This window comes from Somniosus microcephalus, chromosome 4 (genome assembly GCF_052327205.1).
Source record: "Somniosus microcephalus isolate GS21.2 chromosome 4, FLI_Smic_1.0, whole genome shotgun sequence".
NCBI classification, from domain to species: Eukaryota; Metazoa; Chordata; class Chondrichthyes; order Squaliformes; family Somniosidae; genus Somniosus; species Somniosus microcephalus.
The window spans coordinates 265,359,686-265,377,962 of record NC_140990.1 but is presented as its reverse complement, the minus strand read 5'-3'; the positions used below and the strand labels follow the sequence as shown (position 1 = coordinate 265,377,962).

Sequence of the window (18,277 nt, the reverse complement as noted above, 5' to 3'; positions counted from 1 at the left end):
CATCCATTCTAGGAAATGGTGTAATAAAAACAGAAAATGCTGGAAATACTCAGCAGGTCAGGCAACATCTGTAGAGAGAGAAACAGAGTTAACGTTTCAGGTCGATGACCCTTCGTCAGAACTGGTATGTTGCGTATAGGACCTAATCTGAGAAGATTCTTTGTTAATGGCTGGTATCTTAAATGATATATTTAATGGACTGACGAATGTGTTCTAAAAAATACACTAAAATGTGCTTTCAATTTTCTCTTTTGATAGAAAACCGCCTTAGTGAATCAAGCTGGGGACCCATGGAGCTGGCAGCTGTAATAACCGCACCTTTGGGTTTCTTATGCCTGGCTCTGTTGGTGACAGTGCATGCCTTCTGTAGACAACCGTGTGCCCATGTGAAAACAAAGAGACACGATGATGAGGACCCTGGATGTAGCTATGTTACCACAGGACAAACACTGAAGGATCTTATTATAGATATGACCACAGGCTCAGGCTCTGGTAGGTCAATACCAGGATAACAAACTAGTAAGAAAGTTGTTATAATGTGCATTAGGATCATCTCTAACCTTCATTTCCTTTTGGATTTTCTTAACTTGATCAAATTAATTAATAAACTATTAATTATCTTCATTTACTCCCTTTTAAAAATAACTTATTCTGCAAGATTTCAGAGAGATAACTTTTAATCCTTTGTGAATTATGTTGCTGTATTACATTTATTATACTCTTGACATTCATCTGTTTGGCTGTATCATCACCACCTCTTTAAAAGGTTGTATCCTCACAAATAATCCCTATAATCCTCTGAATGGTTTCAGTCCACATAGTGATACGTGATAGAGAGGAACATTAAATTGTACCAGTTCCCCCTCATCTTCTGAACAGTTGATTCATCAAAAAATGTTTTAAATACTGTTAAGTCCGTGAATGATTGAAACACGGACCAGCAGGAGTGAAAACAAACAAGTCTTTACTGGTGGAAGTCAATAGTGAAACTAACAAACAGAAGCTCTCTAGTGCTTTTATACAGGGGTGGTCACTGCCGGTACTGCAGTCTGAGACCAGTTATTCTCTTAAAGGTACATACACAACAATTCCTCCCCTTTTAGATAAACAGTACATAACATTCATTTAACAACTAAATGATAACTAATTACAATCACAATTACGGTTGCTAGATACATTGGTTAAGTTAAAACAATTATAAGTTCAGTCTTTGAGGAGGCTTCCTGATTCTGTCTGGATAACGCCTCTTTGGGGTATCAGGTTCTTCTGGCAATGTTGAGTCGAGATCAATGTCGTTGTTTGGTTCATCTGCTTCCAATATCACCGATTCTGCGGTAGCTGCAATTGGTACGTCGATTTCATTGCCAGGTGTATCAGATCGTGGTGTGGAGTTGACGTTTTCCAGTGACTCTAGAATCTGGTCAGCATGGCGTCTTACAATGCTCTCTCCAACATCCACGGTATACATGAGAGGCCCTTGCCGTGTACAAATCGTTCCTGGCTGCCATTTCTCTGTGCGGTAGTCCCGGGCCAAAACTGGTTGACCTATCTTAAAACTCCTGGTCGTCCTTTCATTCATATTCGGAAACTGCCTGTTCTCCACGTCTCTTCGGACGTTTGGCTTAACCAAATCCAAGCGGCATCGTAGTCTTCGATTGAAGAACATCATGGCTGGGGTTTGGTTGGTAACTGCATGTGTCGCATTCCGGTAGGCAAACAATAAGTTGTCCGCCTTGTGTTGTAGGGGTATATCTTCATTACACATTGCCTTGATAGCCTTCTTGAATGTTTGGACAAACCTCTCGGCCAATCCATTAGTGGCTGGATGATATGGGGCAGATGTCTGGTGCTTAACACCATTGTTCTTTAAGAACCCCCGGAACTCTTCAGACACAAACTGTGTTCCATTGTCAGAACAAATCTGTTCAGGCAGCCCATTCCTGGCGAATATGGTTCGTAAAACTGTGATAGTTTTTTCCGTGGTGGTTGAGGACATTTTTATTACCTCTGGCCACTTTGAATGTGCCTCCACCGCAATTAAAAACATCGAGTCCATGAAGGGACCAGCAAAATCAATGTGCACCCTTTGCCATGGAGATGAGGGCCACTCCCATGGATGTAGAGGAGCTTGTGGTGGGGCGTTTTGAACCTTCTGGCATCCTGCACAGCTCTTGGTCATCTCTTCGATTTCTCTATCGATTCCCGGCCACCACACAAACGCTCTGGCTAAGTTCTTCATTTTTACCCCACCCAGATGACCCTCATGAAGCTCATTGAGCACTCTATCCGTCAACTTAGGTGGAATTACTACTCTGGATCCACACATCAAGGTTCCTCTGCACACTGACAGCTGTTCTCTTCTCGGCGAGAATGCTGGCAGCAGTGGTTCGCCATGTGCTGGCCATCCCTTCACCGTTAAATCATAGACCCGTGATAGTGTCGGGTCATTCCGTGTTTCCTTTTCTATGTTTGCATTCGTCACAGGGAGACATTCGACTATGGTCGAGTGGAATAACTCCATTGGATCCACTGCAAGGTCGTCTTCTTCCACCGTCGGCAATGGTAGGCGTGACAATCCATCAGCATTTCCATGCTGTTTAGTTCCTTTGTACTCGATGTCCTATTGGTGTGCCCCTAGGAAAAGGGACCATCTCTGCAGCCGTTGCGCTGTCATTATCGGTACGCCCTTCTGAGGGTTGAAAATGGAGACAAGAGGTTGATGATCGGTTAGTAGAGTAAATTTTTGACCGTGCAGGTAGTGATTGAACTTCTTCACCCCCCACACTAGGCTGAGGGCCTCTCTGTCAATCTGGGCGTAGTTACGCTCGGCAGAAGTTAACGAGCGTGACGCAAAAGCTATCGGCCTCTCTAAACCATCAAGGAATTTATGTGACAGTACCGCCCCAATGCCGTAGGGAGACGCATCACACGCCAGTCTGATCGGCAGTGCTGGGTTGTAGTGAGCCAATACTTCCCTTGAAGTGATTAAGTCCTTACTCTTCTGAAAAGCACACTTACAATCATCGCTCCATTTCCATGCTACCCCCGTTCGTAGCAGGGCGTTCAGTGGGTGCAAAATTGTCGACAAATTCGGCAAAAACTTATGGTAGTAATTCACCAATCCGAGGAATGACCTCAGTTGCGACACATTTTCAGGCGCTGGGGCCTTAACAACCGCTTCAATTTTGTCAGGGAACTTATGTAACCCCTCTTCATCAATCACGTGGCCACAATACGATATCTGTTTCTTAAAAAATTCGCACTTGGGGCGGTTGGCTCGCAGCCCATGTTCCCGTAGTCTAGTGAGCACCTGTTCTAGGTTGTTAAGGTGTTCACTGTCATCTTCACCTGTCACAAGGATGTCGTCCAAGTAACACTGAGTCCCCGGAATCCCTTGCAGGACTTGTTCCATCGCTCTTTGCCATATCGCCGGAGCCGATGCTACTCCGAATACCAATCGATGATACTGGTAAAGACCTTTGTGAGTGTTTATCGTGAGATACTTCCTAGAGGACTCTTCAACCTCCATCTGCAAATATGCTTGTGCTAGGTCAATTTTTGTAAAACGCTTCCCTCCAGACAGTGAGGCGAAGATGTCTTCTATCCTTGGAAGAGGATATTGTACTGTGTGAAGGACTGGGTTCACCGTCACCTTGAAATCCCCACAGATGCGAATCTTCCTTGGTTCCCCGGACTTATTGCTTAACGTTTTCTTCATGACCGGAACGATGGGTGTCGCCCACTCGCTCCAGTCGACCTTAGACAACACGCCCGCCTTCTCCAGGTTCTCCAGCTCTGCCTCGACGGCTGGGCGAATTGCATATGGTACCGGTCTTGCTTTGAAAAACTTGGGAACTGCATTCTCTTCTATTTTTATCGAGGCGGTTACGCCTTTAAGCGTGCCCAGTTCTTGTTGAAATACCTCTTTGGCGTTAGCTAAGATTGTTGACAATCGTCCAGGAGTGACGTCTTCATCTTTTTTACCGTCCACTGTCATTGCATGAATGGAGTGCCAATCTAAGTTTATCTTCCTGATCCATTCCCGTCCCAATAATGGTGGGCCACCATTTGGCAGTATGTAGAGATACAATTTCTGTATTTTCTTGCCGTTGTATTCGACAGGCACCCTTATTTTTCCTCTGGGGTATACTTTTTGCCCCGTATACGTCGTCAAGACGATGGATGTCTCTCTCAAGGGTATGTGTGAAAATAGCCGCTCGTAGTCTCGTCGATTCATGACGGTTAGCATTGATCCTGTATCCAATTCCATTTTAACTTGGGACCCTGCTATCGTGAGGGTGACCCAAATGGTTCGGTGATCCTCTTTTGCGATTACATTGTGAAGTTTGAGACAGCTTAGTCTCCTGTTCCCGGATTCACTATCGCTCATCTGGTCTTCGGAACTACTGTCCGTCATCTTTTGTACTTTCTTGTACGGTTCCTTAGTAGCCTTTTTGTTGTCGCTGGTCTTCTTCCCAGACCTGCAAACTCGTGCAATGTGTCCCATCTTCCCGCATTGCCTGCATATTTTGTCTTTGGACCAGCAGTCCTTCTGGTCATGGTTAGTTCTGCCGCAGCGATAACATTTTGCAAATCCCCGTGTCATTTCGTGGGTGCCGTATTCCTGTGGTTTTTGTTGAATTTCTGCGGCTCCCCTGGCTGCTGCTTCATACGATACTGCCACGCTGAAAGCCCTATCTAGCGTCAGCTCTTTCTCTGAGTAACTTCTTCTGTGTTCCTTCACTCAGGAGTCCACAGACAAATTTGTCCCGTAGGGTATCTGCCAGTCCTGCTCCGAACTGGCAGTGCTTTGATAGCTTGCGTAGTTCCGTAAGATACTCAGCATTGCTCTCATCTTTGTGCTGAGTTCTCCTGTGGAATTTAAATCTTTCTGCTATCAACAGCGGTGCAGGGTTTAAGTATTCCTGTAGGACAGCAACAATTTCGATAAAACTCTTCGCCTTCGGTATGGCTGGAGTAATCAGGTCCCGCAATAGGCCGTACGTTCTAGCACCCATTAAGTTTAGCAATATCGATGCCTTTTTCCCCTCCGCTATTTCGTTTGCCTCAAAATATACCTCGACTCTTTCCACATACGTGGTCCAGTCCTCTAATGTATTATCAAAAGCAGTGATACAGCCAGTCTTCGGCATCTTGCAAATCTAAAATAGCGCCTCCCGCGCTTTACCTTCTTCCCCGCTGTTGTTAGCGCTGCTTTCCACGGTTTCTTGCGCATTAAATATTGATTCTTTTTCTTTTATTATTTTCCCGTCGTGGAGTGGACCCTCTGGGACACTTCCCTCCCTCTTCTTAGGTCCGAACGCTGCCCGGCTTCGACGCACCGGCCGCGCCCTGTGTGCTCCACCCTCTCTCTCTCTCTCTTTGCTTCCCGACTCGCTGCCCGGCCCCGTTGAAAAGCCACCCGATCGAGCTTCAGCCCGCCGCAGCCCAGGAAGGATCAGAGCACTACCTGCCACCAGCCCGATTAGCTGGGAAACCACAGACCGAGGAACCCGGCCTGGCTCTGGACAGTCTCTCCTGCAAGTTTTCAAACTGATGATTGACGGTCGACGCCCGTTTCCCGAGTTTCTTTGGACTCTTTTTTTCTTCTGGCTCCGACCTTCAATAACGTAGTCTGAGGTGCTGCCGAGTTGCAGGTAAATTCGTTTGTCGCCAGTGTTAAGTCCGTGAATGATTGAGACACGGACCAGCAGGAGTGAAAACAAACAAGTCTTTACTGGTGGAAGTCAATAGTGAAACTAACAAACAGAGGCTCTCTAGCGCCTTTTATACAGGGGTGGTCACTGCCGGTACTGCAGTCTGAGACCAGTTATTCTCTTAAAGGTACATACACAACAAATACTTTGTTATTCAACACTTTAAAATATACTTAATGGCCCAGAACTTGCTGGAGCAGGGCATCTTGTGCCGTGCCCTGTTGGTTAAACCTGCGCCTGCACCTTCAGCTTAAAAAAATGTTGCCCACAAAGTTGCTGGAAGTGCAAGCCGATTGCAGCGCAGTGAAGGCATTTGGGACCTTGGTGAATGGGACCAACAGTGTATTTCCTTAACCAATGAGATTGAAAGATTGAGAAATGAACAGAGTAAGGACTGAGAAAGAGGATGAATTGGAGTGGGCGATTTCAATGTCAAATCAGGTAGAGAATGAGAAATAAAGAGAGGGAAAGAATGAAAGATTGGATTGAGAGAGTGTAAAAAGGGACAGAAAGGAAAAGCAAGTTTTTTTAATTTTAAAATCTCCAACAACAATTCACAACCTAAAGGAATGAGACTCCACACTTTTAATTGTTCACTTTATAGGTCAAAGAGGTTGATTAGCAGACATTAACAATTATCTCATTGTTGAATGGGTATTGCGCTATTAATGAATAGACATGGCTTTCTGTGGTGAGTTTAATGGACAATTAATGTGCAAATGCAACAACATCATGAAAATCACGTGGCTAACAGCGGGGTGGCACAAATGGCCAGCAACTTGTAGCAATTTGCAATTCATATGGTGTCTCTTCCTCACCACAAGTTGCTAGCCGATTTGCACATTAATAACAGCATGTGTTGTTCATGCGCCCTTACTTTTTCAGCAAATTCTGCTCCATTTTCTCTAATGTAGTACAAGAATTTAAAAAAATGTAAGTAGTAAATTTCCACATATCTATAAGAATTGATTTGATTGGGGGAGTCCAGAACAAAGGGTTATAACCTTAAAATTAGCGCTAGGCTGTTCAGGGGTGATGTCAGGAAGCACTTCTTCACATAAAGGGTAGTGCAAATCTGGAACTCTATCCCCCAAAAAACATTTGAGGCTAGGTCAATTGAAAATTTCAAAACTGCGATTGATGATTTTTGTTGGGGGTTACTGAACCGGGTAGATGGAGTCAAGATACAGATCAGCCATGATCTAATTGAATGGCGGAACAGGCTCGAGGGGTTGAATAACCTACTCCTGTTCCTATGATTGTTTAAAAAGGCACCCAGTCTGCTAAAAGGCAACTTTCATTCAATTTGTGGTGGGGTTTGGTGTCTCTGCCATGCTTAATACTATTCTTTTGGGGCTGGTCCATTGGTTTTCATCTTTGTTTGGTGAAGAAACTTTTATTGAGCTGACAAACTTCGCCAGTGATGGTAAATAGAATTGCATATCATTTGAGGTCAGTATTTCAGCTTGTCCCTTGTTATGAACAAAACCAGGTTTCGGGACACTACTTTGGCTGCTTATAATGCTTTATGGTGACATCAAAGAAAGGGTACACCACAAATGCTTTTTTTTAAAAAAAAAAGCATTTATAGTGATTCATATTTTGTAATGTAAAACCCAGTGCCACCTCTCGGAGACCACAGAAGTGTCTGTTTGGCTCATTTGGCAGCACTCTTGTCTCTGGTCAGAAGGTTGTGAAATCAAGCTTCTACCAGGACTGCATTGTAAAGTAATTCATTGTGTGTTAAGTTCTTTGAAATGTTTCCAAGAGATATGATAAGGGGGCCTTTGGTCTATTTTGATTTTTGGGAAACTTGCTGGTCGGCCGCCCATTCCGGTTGCAAAGAGACCTCTGTGATTTTGGGGCCCTGGCTTCATTTAAATCTGGCAGGTGAGCAGGCGTTCTGGTATAGCTCACTGGCTTGAGGCCTGAAGATTGGGCTAGGATAGCCATCAATAAGTTGAGTTGTAGGGGTGGGAGGTATTCGGGTAGCAAAAGCCCAGATTATTTTTGTAGGCTCCGGAGGAGCAGGAGAGTAAAATAATTCGACACTTGCCTTTAGCGAGCTTCCGGTTCCATCATCCATGCAGCTCCGACCAGTTCCAAACCAAAATGGCATATGGGGTCCTATTTACATCATGGAGGAGGGGGTGTACAGTGTAGGTTGGAGCGTCGGGGGATCATCGCGGGAGGGTTGAAGAGAGCTCGGGGGTAAAGTGGGGGGTGGTCGGAAACCTACCTGCTCCTGAGCTGTGTCTTCTGGAGCGTTCCTCACCCATTGGGGAGCCAAGCCTGTCAATCAGGCTGGCTTCCGAGCAGAGAACCGGTTTATAAAAAAAAAAGCGTGCACACATTGTGGAGTTAAAACTTCATGACATTCAGAAAACCGCAACCAGAATTCCTCCCCCGCCCCAGTAAATATCGGGGCCACAGAGTCTACACCAGGAAGTGTCAATTAGAGTCGTTCATTCAATGCCAAGAGATGCCAATGTCTTGTAAAGAGAGGGGAAAAGATGGGATTAAGAGAGAGAAATAAGAGACGGAAAGAAAAGTAAAATTTAGAAAAAAATATCTCCAGCAATAATTAAAACCTGAAGGAATGAGATTACACAAAGTAAATTTTCAGTGCCAGAGAGGTGATTTGACAATTTAAGACTAATCACGCTGGTAAAAATTCACTCACACATGAATGACCAACCCTAACTTTTTCTGGCGTGTTTAGTGGGTATTTAATGGCTAAATACCCAACTTCACACTCTTCCACATATATGAATGCCGTGTTTCTTGGCAAGATGCTATTATAGTGAAGCTTGTGGAGGAGCGGGGCATCTTGTACAGCAACTTCCTGCTTTTCGTGTTTAACTACGCATGTGCGGACGCCAGAAGTTGCTGTCTGATTTACTGCTAAGTAACGGTGAGCGAAGTTGCTGTCCGATTTACTGCTTAGTAACGGTGAGCACTGATAGCCTCACCATTATTTCTACCGCAAAATCCGAGCCATTGTAAGCAGCAGAAGATTATCTGGCAAAAAATGATTGGAAAATCTGGCATTTTAAAATAATTGACAAAAGATGAGAGGAGAAATGAGGAGAATTTTTTGATGTAGCATGTTATGATCTGGAATGCACTGCCTGAAAGGGTGGTGGAAGCAGTTTCAATAGCAACTTTCAAAAGGGAATTACTTGAAAAGGAAAAATTTGCAGGACTATGGGGAAAGTACAGAGTAACGGGACTAATTGGCTAGCTCTTTCAAAGAGCCAGCATAGGCATAGAAACATAGAAGATAGGAGCAGGAGTAGGCCATTCGGCCCCTCGAGCCTGCTCCGCCATTCAATGCGATCATGGCTGATCATCCAAATTCAGTACCCGGTCCCTGCTTTCTCCCCATATCCCTTGATCCCTTTAGCCTTAAGAAATATATCCAACTCCTTCTTGAATATATTTAATGAATTGGCCTCAACTGCCTTCTGTGGTAGAGAATTCCACAGGTTCACCACTCTCTGGGTGAAGAAATTCCTCCTCATTTCAGTCCTAACTGGCTTACCCCTTATCCTTAGACTGTGACCCCTGGTTCTGGACTCCCCGACCATCGGGAACACCCTTCCTGCATCTAGTCTGTCCAGGCCTGTCAGAATTTTATTAGTTTCAATGAGATCCCCTCTCATTCTTCTAAACTCCAGCGAGTATAAACCCAATCGACCCAATCTCTCCTCATACGTCATTCCTGCCTTCCCAGGTATCAGCCTGGTGAATCTTCGCTGAACTCCTTCCATGGCAAGAACATCCTTCCTCAGATAAGGTGACCAAAACTGCACACTGTTGTGTATGTACCTTTAAGAGAATAACTAGTCTCAGACTGCAGTACCGGCAGTGACCACCCCTGTATAAAAGGCGCTAGTGAGCCTCTGTTGTTTCAGTTTCACTATTGACTTCCATCAGTAAAGACTTGTTTTGTTCAACTCCTGCTGTCCGTGTCTCAATCATTCACGGACGTAATACTGGCGACGAGCAGATACAAACCTACCTACAGTCTGCACCACCTCCTGGGATCCATTCCTGCAGCGAAGTGAGCAGAGGTCGAGGCCAGAAAGAAAAGAAAGTAAGAGGCAGTAGAAACGGGCGTCGACCGTGGGCATCCGCCCCTGTGTTTGCGGAGTTGAGGATTGCTGGAGAAGCCTGGTTCCTGTCGACGGTGCTTCAGCTAATCGGGCTGGTGGCAGGTCGTGCACTGATCCTTCCTGGGCTGCGGCGGTTGCGAACTCGAGCGGATGGTTTGCAACGGGGCCGAGCAGCATTGTCGGGAAGAAGAGAGCGAGGGTGGAGCACACAGGGTGCGGCCGGTGCTACGAAGCCGGGCTGCGTATAGACCCGCGAAGAGGGAGGCAAGAGTCCCACAGGGTTGTTCCACGACGGGAAAATAATAAAAAAAAAAAAGAAATATTAAACGAGCAAGAAACCGCGAGGAGCTGCAGGTTGCAACGGGAACCGCGGAAAGCAGCACTAACAGCGGGGAAGAAGGCAAAGCGCGAGAGGCGCCATTTTGTTAAATCGGGGAAGAAGGCTGATGGGCCTTCAATAACCACAAAACTAGAAGTTATAGGCTTAAACAAGTTGGCTTTTAATCACTAAGATCAGAGCTAACATCTCAACATGCCGACTGGTCACAGGAATGAGTCATACAGATCCTGGGATCTTTATGTAAGAGAAGTCAGGGGCGGAGTCAAGACCTGGAACCTTCCAAGTTAGTCGGGAAAGAGGAAGTGAAACTATACACCGTGGGGGAGGGTAATATACATGAGTGCAAAACGAATACAGAATCAAGACAAACCGATTTCATTACATTCACCCCTTCTATAGATTTAGTCCATCGGGGTGATGTTTCTTAAAAGTTGGTATAAGTGAGTCTGTCGGGAGGTTTTGCAGTTCTCGGGGATCGGCGCAAAGCCGGTTGGGGTGCCTCTAGGGGAGTGGATTCTGGTTCCTCCGCTGTCCGGGCCTCCGCAGTGTCTTCCAGGTTATCTGCAGTGTCCTCCAGGTTAAAGTTGGCTATTGATACCTCTGGGCGGCCTGTCTCTTTGTAGTGTAGGTCTTCATCGGGTAGTCTCCCATCGTTCTCTCCGCTCCCCGAGGGAGCGAGGTCTTTTATGGAAACAGTGTCCTCTCGCCCGTCAGAGTATTCGATATAGGCGTACTGAGGGTTTGCATGGAGGAGCTGTACCTTTTCCACAAGGGGGTCCGTCTTATGGCCTCTCGCGTGCTTCCGCAATAGTACTGTCCCCGGAGACGTCAGCCACGCGGGTAGAGATATGCCCGAGGTGGATTTCCGGGGGAAAACGAACATCTTTTCGTGAGGGGTAGCGTTAGTGGCAGTACATAACGGAGACCTTATGGAGTGGAGCACGTCTGGGAGGACTTCCTGCCAGCGGGAGGTCGGAAGGCCTTTTGACTTTAAGGCTAACGTGACAGCCTTCCAAACAGTAGCATTCTCCCTTTCCACTTGCCCATTACCCCGGGGGTTGTAGCTAGTGGTTCTGCTAGTGGCTATCCCCTTCGAGAGCAAGAACTGGCGCAGCTCGTCACTCATGAATGACGTCCCCCTATCGCTGTGTATGTAGTTCGGCATGCCAAACATGCAGAATAGATTACAGAGACACTTGATGACCGTGGCACTGGTCATGTCTGGGCAGGGAATGGCGAAGGGGAAGCGGGAATATTCATCAATGATATTGAGGAAGTATACGTTACGGTCGGCAGAGGGAAGGGGTCCCTTGAAGTCCAGACTTAGGCGCTCGAATGGCCGTGTGGCTTTGATAAGGTGTGCACGGTCAGGCCTGTAGAAACGAGGCTTGCATTCCGCACAGATGCGGCAGGCTCTGGTCATTGCCCTGACCTCCTTGATGGAGTGGGGCAGATTGCGGGACTTTATAAAATGGTATAGTCGGGTGACCCCTGGGTGACAGAGGTCGTTGTGGAGACCCTGTAATTTGTCCGTATGAATGCTGGCACACATTCCCCGCGATAGGGCGTCTGGGGGTTCATTAAGGGCTCCCGGCCTGTACATAATATCATAGTCGAACGTGGATAGTTCGATCCTCCACCTGAGTATTTTGTCATTCTTGATTTTCCCCCTTTGTTATTAAACATGAAAGCCACCGACCGCTGGTCGGTGAGCAGGGTGAAACGTTTGCTGGCTAGGTAGTGTCTCCAGTGCCGCACTGCCTCCACTATAGCCTGTGCCTCCTTCTTGACAGAAGAGTGCCTGATTTCAGGTCCCTGAAGGGTTCGGGAGAAGAAGGCCACAGGTCTCCCAGCCTGATTGAGGGTCGCAGCTAAGGCAAAGTCTGACGCATCGTTTTCAACTTGAAAGGGAATGCATTCGTCCACTGCACACACTGCAGCCCTTTCAATGTCCTGTTTAATACTGGTGAAAGCCTCCCGAGCTTCAGCTGATAGTGGGAAGGACGTCGATTTAATGAGGGGTCGGGCCTTATCAGAGTAATTGGGCACCCATTGGGCATAATACGAAAAAAATCCCAGGCACCTTTTTAAAGCTTTGGGATTGTGTGGCAGGGGCAGTTCCTTTAGGGGGCGTAATTGGTCAGGGTCCGGTCCAATTACCCCATCTTCCACCACACAGCCGAGGATACAGAGATGGGTTGTGTTGAAGACACATTTGTCTTCGTTGTAGGTTAGATTCAGCTTTAGGGCAGTTTTAAAAAATCTCGCAAGATTTAGATCGTGGTCTTGCTGGTTGTGCCCGCAGATAGTGACATTGTCCAGATAGGGGTAGGTAGCTTGTAGTTTATTCTCGTCAACCATGCGGTCCATCTCACGTTGGAAGACCGAGACCCCATTTGTTACCCCGAAGGGCACTCTGAGAAAATGGTAGAGGCGCCCGTTCGCCTCGAAGGCGGTGTATGGGTGGTCCTCCGTTCTAATGGGGAGCTGGTGATACGCGGATTTGAGGTCGATAGTCGAGAAGACTCGGTATTGCGCAATCTGGTTGACCATTTCTGATATGCGGGGTAAAGGGTAGGTGTCCAGCTGGGTATAAATATTAACAGTCTGGCTGTAGTCAATTACCATCCGTTTCTTTTCGCTATTTTTAACTATGACTACTTGGGCACGCCACGGGCTGGTACTGCATTCAATAATGCCTTCCTGCAGGAGTCTGTCCACTTCCCCCTTGATAAAGTGTCTGTCTTCCAGACTGTACCTGTGGTGTATGTAACCGTTCCACCTTTAAGAGAACTATTTTAAGAGATGCACTACTTTATCTTGGCTGCTGTATACTGTAATACCGGTGGTGACCACACCGGTATATAAGTGCTGTGTAATGATTTATTGGGCAGTTCAGCCTGACCTCCAACTAGTAAAGACCTGTTGAATTTACTCTTGTGGTCTGTGTGCAGTGATTCTTATTAACAATAACTAGAACACACAGACTTAACAGTGGCGACGATGACGATCTTACCCTGCGGCAGAGATATATCCAAGGCAGTTAAACGGGCGTCGAGAAGAGGCATCCGCCCTCATCATCCTGCTGAGAAAAGACTCGGGTCTGAAGAGCAAGGAAGAATCCTGACACGAAGCCTTCCATCAGCAACAGGCAGTGATCATCCCTTCTATCACGGTGGTGGGTAAGCCGATCAGCGACGAGCAGCAAGTCGGCCACGTTGGCTGTGAAGTAGGGGAGGGAAAAACGGAGGATATAAGGGCGGAGAACTCGACCACGGCCGGGGAAAAGAGCCGGACAGAAGTCGGGGCCAGAGGCGCTGAGACTGGGGCAGCGTAAGGCACGGGAGCCGCGGTGAATGCAAACGCAGCCGGTGTAAAAGACCGGGCTGCAAGCGGGCTGGGAGACGCAACAGCGTCGAGAGAGAGCTCGACCGCGACCGGGGAAAAAGGCCGGGCAGCTACCGAGGCCGCAAGGCGCGGGATAAAATATTTTAAAAAACGCGGAGAACTCAGCCGCAGCCGGGGGAAAGGACCGGACTGCAAGAGGGGCTGGGAGGCACGATTTGAGAACCGCTGGGGAGGGCGAACGCAGCAATCGCCATTACAGCCAGCGGGGGAGAAAGGCAAACGCGGGAAGCCGCCATTTTCGTAGGCGGGGGAAGAAGACAAGCGCGGGAAACCGCCATTTTGAAAAAAAAAAAAAAAAAATTTCTTTTTGTTTCTCAAGAAGATTGCGAGGATGCCTAAGCGTGGTAACATCAACGATTTCGATCCCGATGTTGAAGATTGGGCCACGTATGTAGAACGCATAGAGATTTATTGTAAGGCAAATAAAATATCAGATGAAGATAAAGCACTAACCTTACTAAACTCAATGGGTGCGAAGACATACGGGCTATTGAAGCATCTTCTATCACCAGCTAAACCGGCGGATCAGGCTTTCGCTAATATTGTTGCTGTCCTGAGAAATCATTTGAACCCCACACCGCTGATGTTAGCAGAACGATTTAAATTTTATGCGAGAACGCAATTGAAAGAGGAAAGCAACGCGGAGTATTTAATTGAACTGCGTAAGCTAGCGAAACACTGTCAGTTTGGGAAAAGACTGACAGAGGCACTGAGAGACAAATTCGTGTGTGAATTGTCGAAAGAAGGAACACAAAAGCGGCTGCTTGAAGAGAATGATCTTACACTTGATAAGGCTGTCACTATTGCAGCATCGCACGAAGCCGCAGCGAGAGGCACTGCGGAAATGCAGCTGAAGGCAGCGGTACTCAGCGTAGATCAAATGGCTTTGGGTACAGCGAAATGTTATCGTTGTGGAAAGACAGCACACGATAAGAACCAATGCTGGTTTAAAAATCAGGAATGTAGAAAATGTGGCAAGCTTGGTCACATAGCTAAAGTATGCCGGTCAGGAAAGAAGACCAGCAACAAAAAGTCACCGCAGGAAAAGTGCAGAAAGGTACATAAGGTGGCTGAGAAGAGTTCAAATGAACAGAATTCGGATTCAGACTCCAACAGCAAGGAACTGGGTAGTCTGAGAATTCACAATGTGAGTAAGGAAGCTGACCGACAAACTATCTGGGTCACACTTCAGATAGCAGGAGTCCAAGTGAAGATGGAATTGGACACCGGATCGGCGTTGACGGTCATGAATGAGCAAGATTACAAAAGGTTATTCACACATATTCCCCTACGGGATACGGAGATAGTATTGCAGACATACACGGGGCAAAGAGTATACCCCATCGGAAAGATAAAAGTCAAGGTGATACACAAGGGCAAAGAACACCAAGGAATGGACTTATATGTACTACCTGAGGGAGGTCCACCACTTCTGGGACGGGAGTGGATCAGGAAAATAAATATGGACTGGCACTCCCTAAAAGCAATAACGGTAGATTCCGGAAAAAAATGATGTCAAACCTGAACGATTGTCCAGAATATTGGATGAGGTTAAAGAGGTGTTCCAACAGGGACTGGGAACACTGAGAGGAATTACGGCAAAAATCAAGATTGCAGAACATGCAAACCCAAAATTTTTCAAAGCCAGACCGGTACCTTATGCGATACGACCTGCTGTGGAAGCTGAACTGGAAGGGCTTGAACGTTCAGGAGTACTGTCTAAGGTGGACTGGAGTGAGTGGGCCACGCCCATTGTTCCCGTCATGAAGCGTCCATCGAGTAACAAGCCAGGGGAACCGGGGAAGGTCCGCATCTGTGGAGACTTCAAGATCACAGTTAATCCGGTGCTTCACACGGTGCAATATCCGCTTCCGCGGATTGAGGATATCTTTGCTTCATTGTCTGGCGGGAAACACTTCACCAAGATAGACCTGGCGCAAGCGTACTTACAGATGGAAGTTGAGGAGGAGTTGCGCCAGTATCTCACAATCAACACGCACAGAGGCTTGTATCGATATAATAGACTGGTTTTTGGAGTGGCTTCGGCTCCAGCAATTTGGCAGAGGGCCATGGAGCAGGTATTACAGGGAATTCCAAGCACTCAATGTTACTTGGACGATATCCTGATTACAGGAGATGACGATGAGGAACACCTTGCAAATTTGAAACTGGTGCTCACCAGATTGAAGGAATATGGACTTCGAGTTAATCGCCAGAAATGTGAGTTCTTTCAGAAACGGATCTCGTACTGTGGTCATGTCATTGACCAGGAGGGGCTGCACAAGTCACCTGACAAGATCGAAGCTGTTGTGAAGGCTTCCGCTCCGGAAAATGTATCCCAGTTGAGGTCGTTCCTAGGGTTGATTAACTATTACCATAAGTTTCTGCCAAATCTATCCACAGTGCTGCACCCGCTGAACGCTCTTTTGCAGAAAGAAGTACCATGGAAGTGGAGCGAGGACTGTAAGAAGGCCTTTCGCAAAAGCAAGGCATTGATCACCTCAGAGGAAATGTTGGCTCACTTCAACCCAACGCTACCTATTCGTTTAGCTTGTGATGCTTCTCCTTATGGTATTGGAGCAGTACTCTCACACAAGTTGCCAAATGGCTTGGAAAGGCCAGTCGCATTTGCATCCAGATCATTGACCTCCACTGAGCGCAACTATGCTCAGATAGATAGGGAGGCTCTCAGCCTTGTGTGGGGAGTAAAGAAATTTAATCATTACCTGCAGGGCCAGAAGTTTACACTGCTGACAGACCACCAGCCGTTGGTATCCATTTTTAACCCTAAGAAGGGTGTTTCGGTGATGACCGCACAGAGGCTCCAGAGATGGTCCCTTTTCCTAGGGGCACATCAATATCAAATAGAATTCAAAGGTACAAAGCAGCATGGTAATGCTGATTGGCTGTCGCGCCTGCCACTACCTACTGAGGAGGAGGCACCGACGGTTGACCCGGTGGAGTTATTTCACTCGGCCATCATCGAATGTTTACCTGTCACCAATGCAAATATTGAAAGGGAGACTAGGAATGACCCGACACTGTCCCGGGTCTACGAATTGACAGTAAAGGGATGGCCAGCCCATGGTGATCCACTGTTACCAGCATTCTCAGCAAGACGAGAACAGCTGTCCATCTGTCAGGGAACATTGATGTATGGAACAAGGGTGATTATCCCTCCTAAGTTAAGAGAGAGAGTTCTAAAAGAACTACATGAAGGTCATCTGGGGGGAGTCAAGATGAAAACCTTGCTAGGGCTTATGTGTTGGCCGGGTATCGACCAACAGATAGAGGATCTGACGAAAAGCTGCTCAGGGTGCCAAAAAGTCCAAAATGCACCTCCAATTGCACCGCTGCATCCATGGGAATGGCCTTCAACCCCATGGCAACGTGTACATATTGACTTTGCTGGTCCATTCATGGACTCCATGTTTTTAATTGTGGTGGACGCACATTCTAAATGGCCAGAAGTGATTAAGATGACTATGACTACCACTACCTCGGAAAAGACGATCGCGGTGCTAAGAACGATATTTGCAAGAAATGGATTGCCAGAGCAAATATGTTCAGACAACGGACCACAGTTCGTGTCAGAGGAATTCCAGAAATTCCTGAAGAAGAATGGGGTAAAACATTATACCTCTGCCCCATATCATCCAGCTACGAATGGGCTGGCCGAGAGGTTTGTACAGACGTTCAAAAAGGCAATAAAGGCCATGAGCGAAGATCAGATTCCACTGCAACACAAGGTGGACAATTTCCTACTGGCATATCGAAACGCCACCCATGCAACAACAAACCAAAGTCCTGCCATGATGTTCTATAACAGGAGGTTGCGGTCCAGGTTGGACTTGTTAAAACCAAATGTGCGGAGGGAAGTCGAAAACAAACAGTTCCAGCATATCAATAACAAGCCCACTCGGAGTTTTGAAATAGGACAACCGGTGTTAGCCAGGGACTATAAAAACGAGAAATGGCAATCTGGAACAATTCGGGCCAGACAAGGACCCCTGATGTACACGGTAGATGTTGGTGAAAATGTAATGCAACGTCATGCTGACCAACTGGTGGGATCGAGAACAAGGGTCGAGCCCATGGTTACGACTGAGACAACCGTGGAGGAAGTTAGTGAACCTGAAGCATCTACCTCAGAAGTGAATATACCTGATGATGATGTCCTATCCATAGGGGATCAACTAGATGAGTCACCCCAGCAACGAGAACCAGAGACCCCTGAAAGGCGTTATCCGTCTCGGATCAGGAGGCCTCCTCAGAGACTGAATCTGTGAACTGTTTTTACATGAAGTTGTGTATATATATTATGTTATGTTTAATGGGGAATATATACTGTTAAGCTAAAAAGGGAGGATTGTGGTTTATGTAACCGTTCCACCTTTAAGAGAACTATTTTAAGAGATGCACTACTTTATCTTGGCTGCTGTATACTGTAATACCGGTGGTGACCACACCGGTATATAAGTGCTGTGTAATGATTTATTGGGCAGTTCAGCCTGACCTCCGACTAGTAAAGACCTGTTGAATTTACTCTTGTGGTCTGTGTGCAGTGATTCTTATTAACAATAACTAGAACACACAGACTTAACAGTACCGTCTACTTTTGGTCGCTATGGGCCTACAGTTCGGAGCGAGATTAGCGAATAAAGAGGGCGGGCTGATTTTTAAGGTTGATAGGC

General features: G+C 46.7%; 1 protein-coding gene across 1 annotated transcript in view; it reads left to right on the top strand.

The window, feature by feature from the left end:
- LOC147120428 (TGF-beta receptor type-1-like) overlaps positions 1 to 18,277 on the top strand; it is a 110,567-nt gene that overhangs the window by 28,081 nt on the left and 64,209 nt on the right. Inside the window, exon 3 of the mRNA XM_085986326.1 lies at positions 259 to 492. Coding sequence (XP_085842452.1) covers positions 259 to 492 — 234 coding nt within the window. The remainder of the gene's footprint in view (positions 1 to 258; positions 493 to 18,277) is intronic.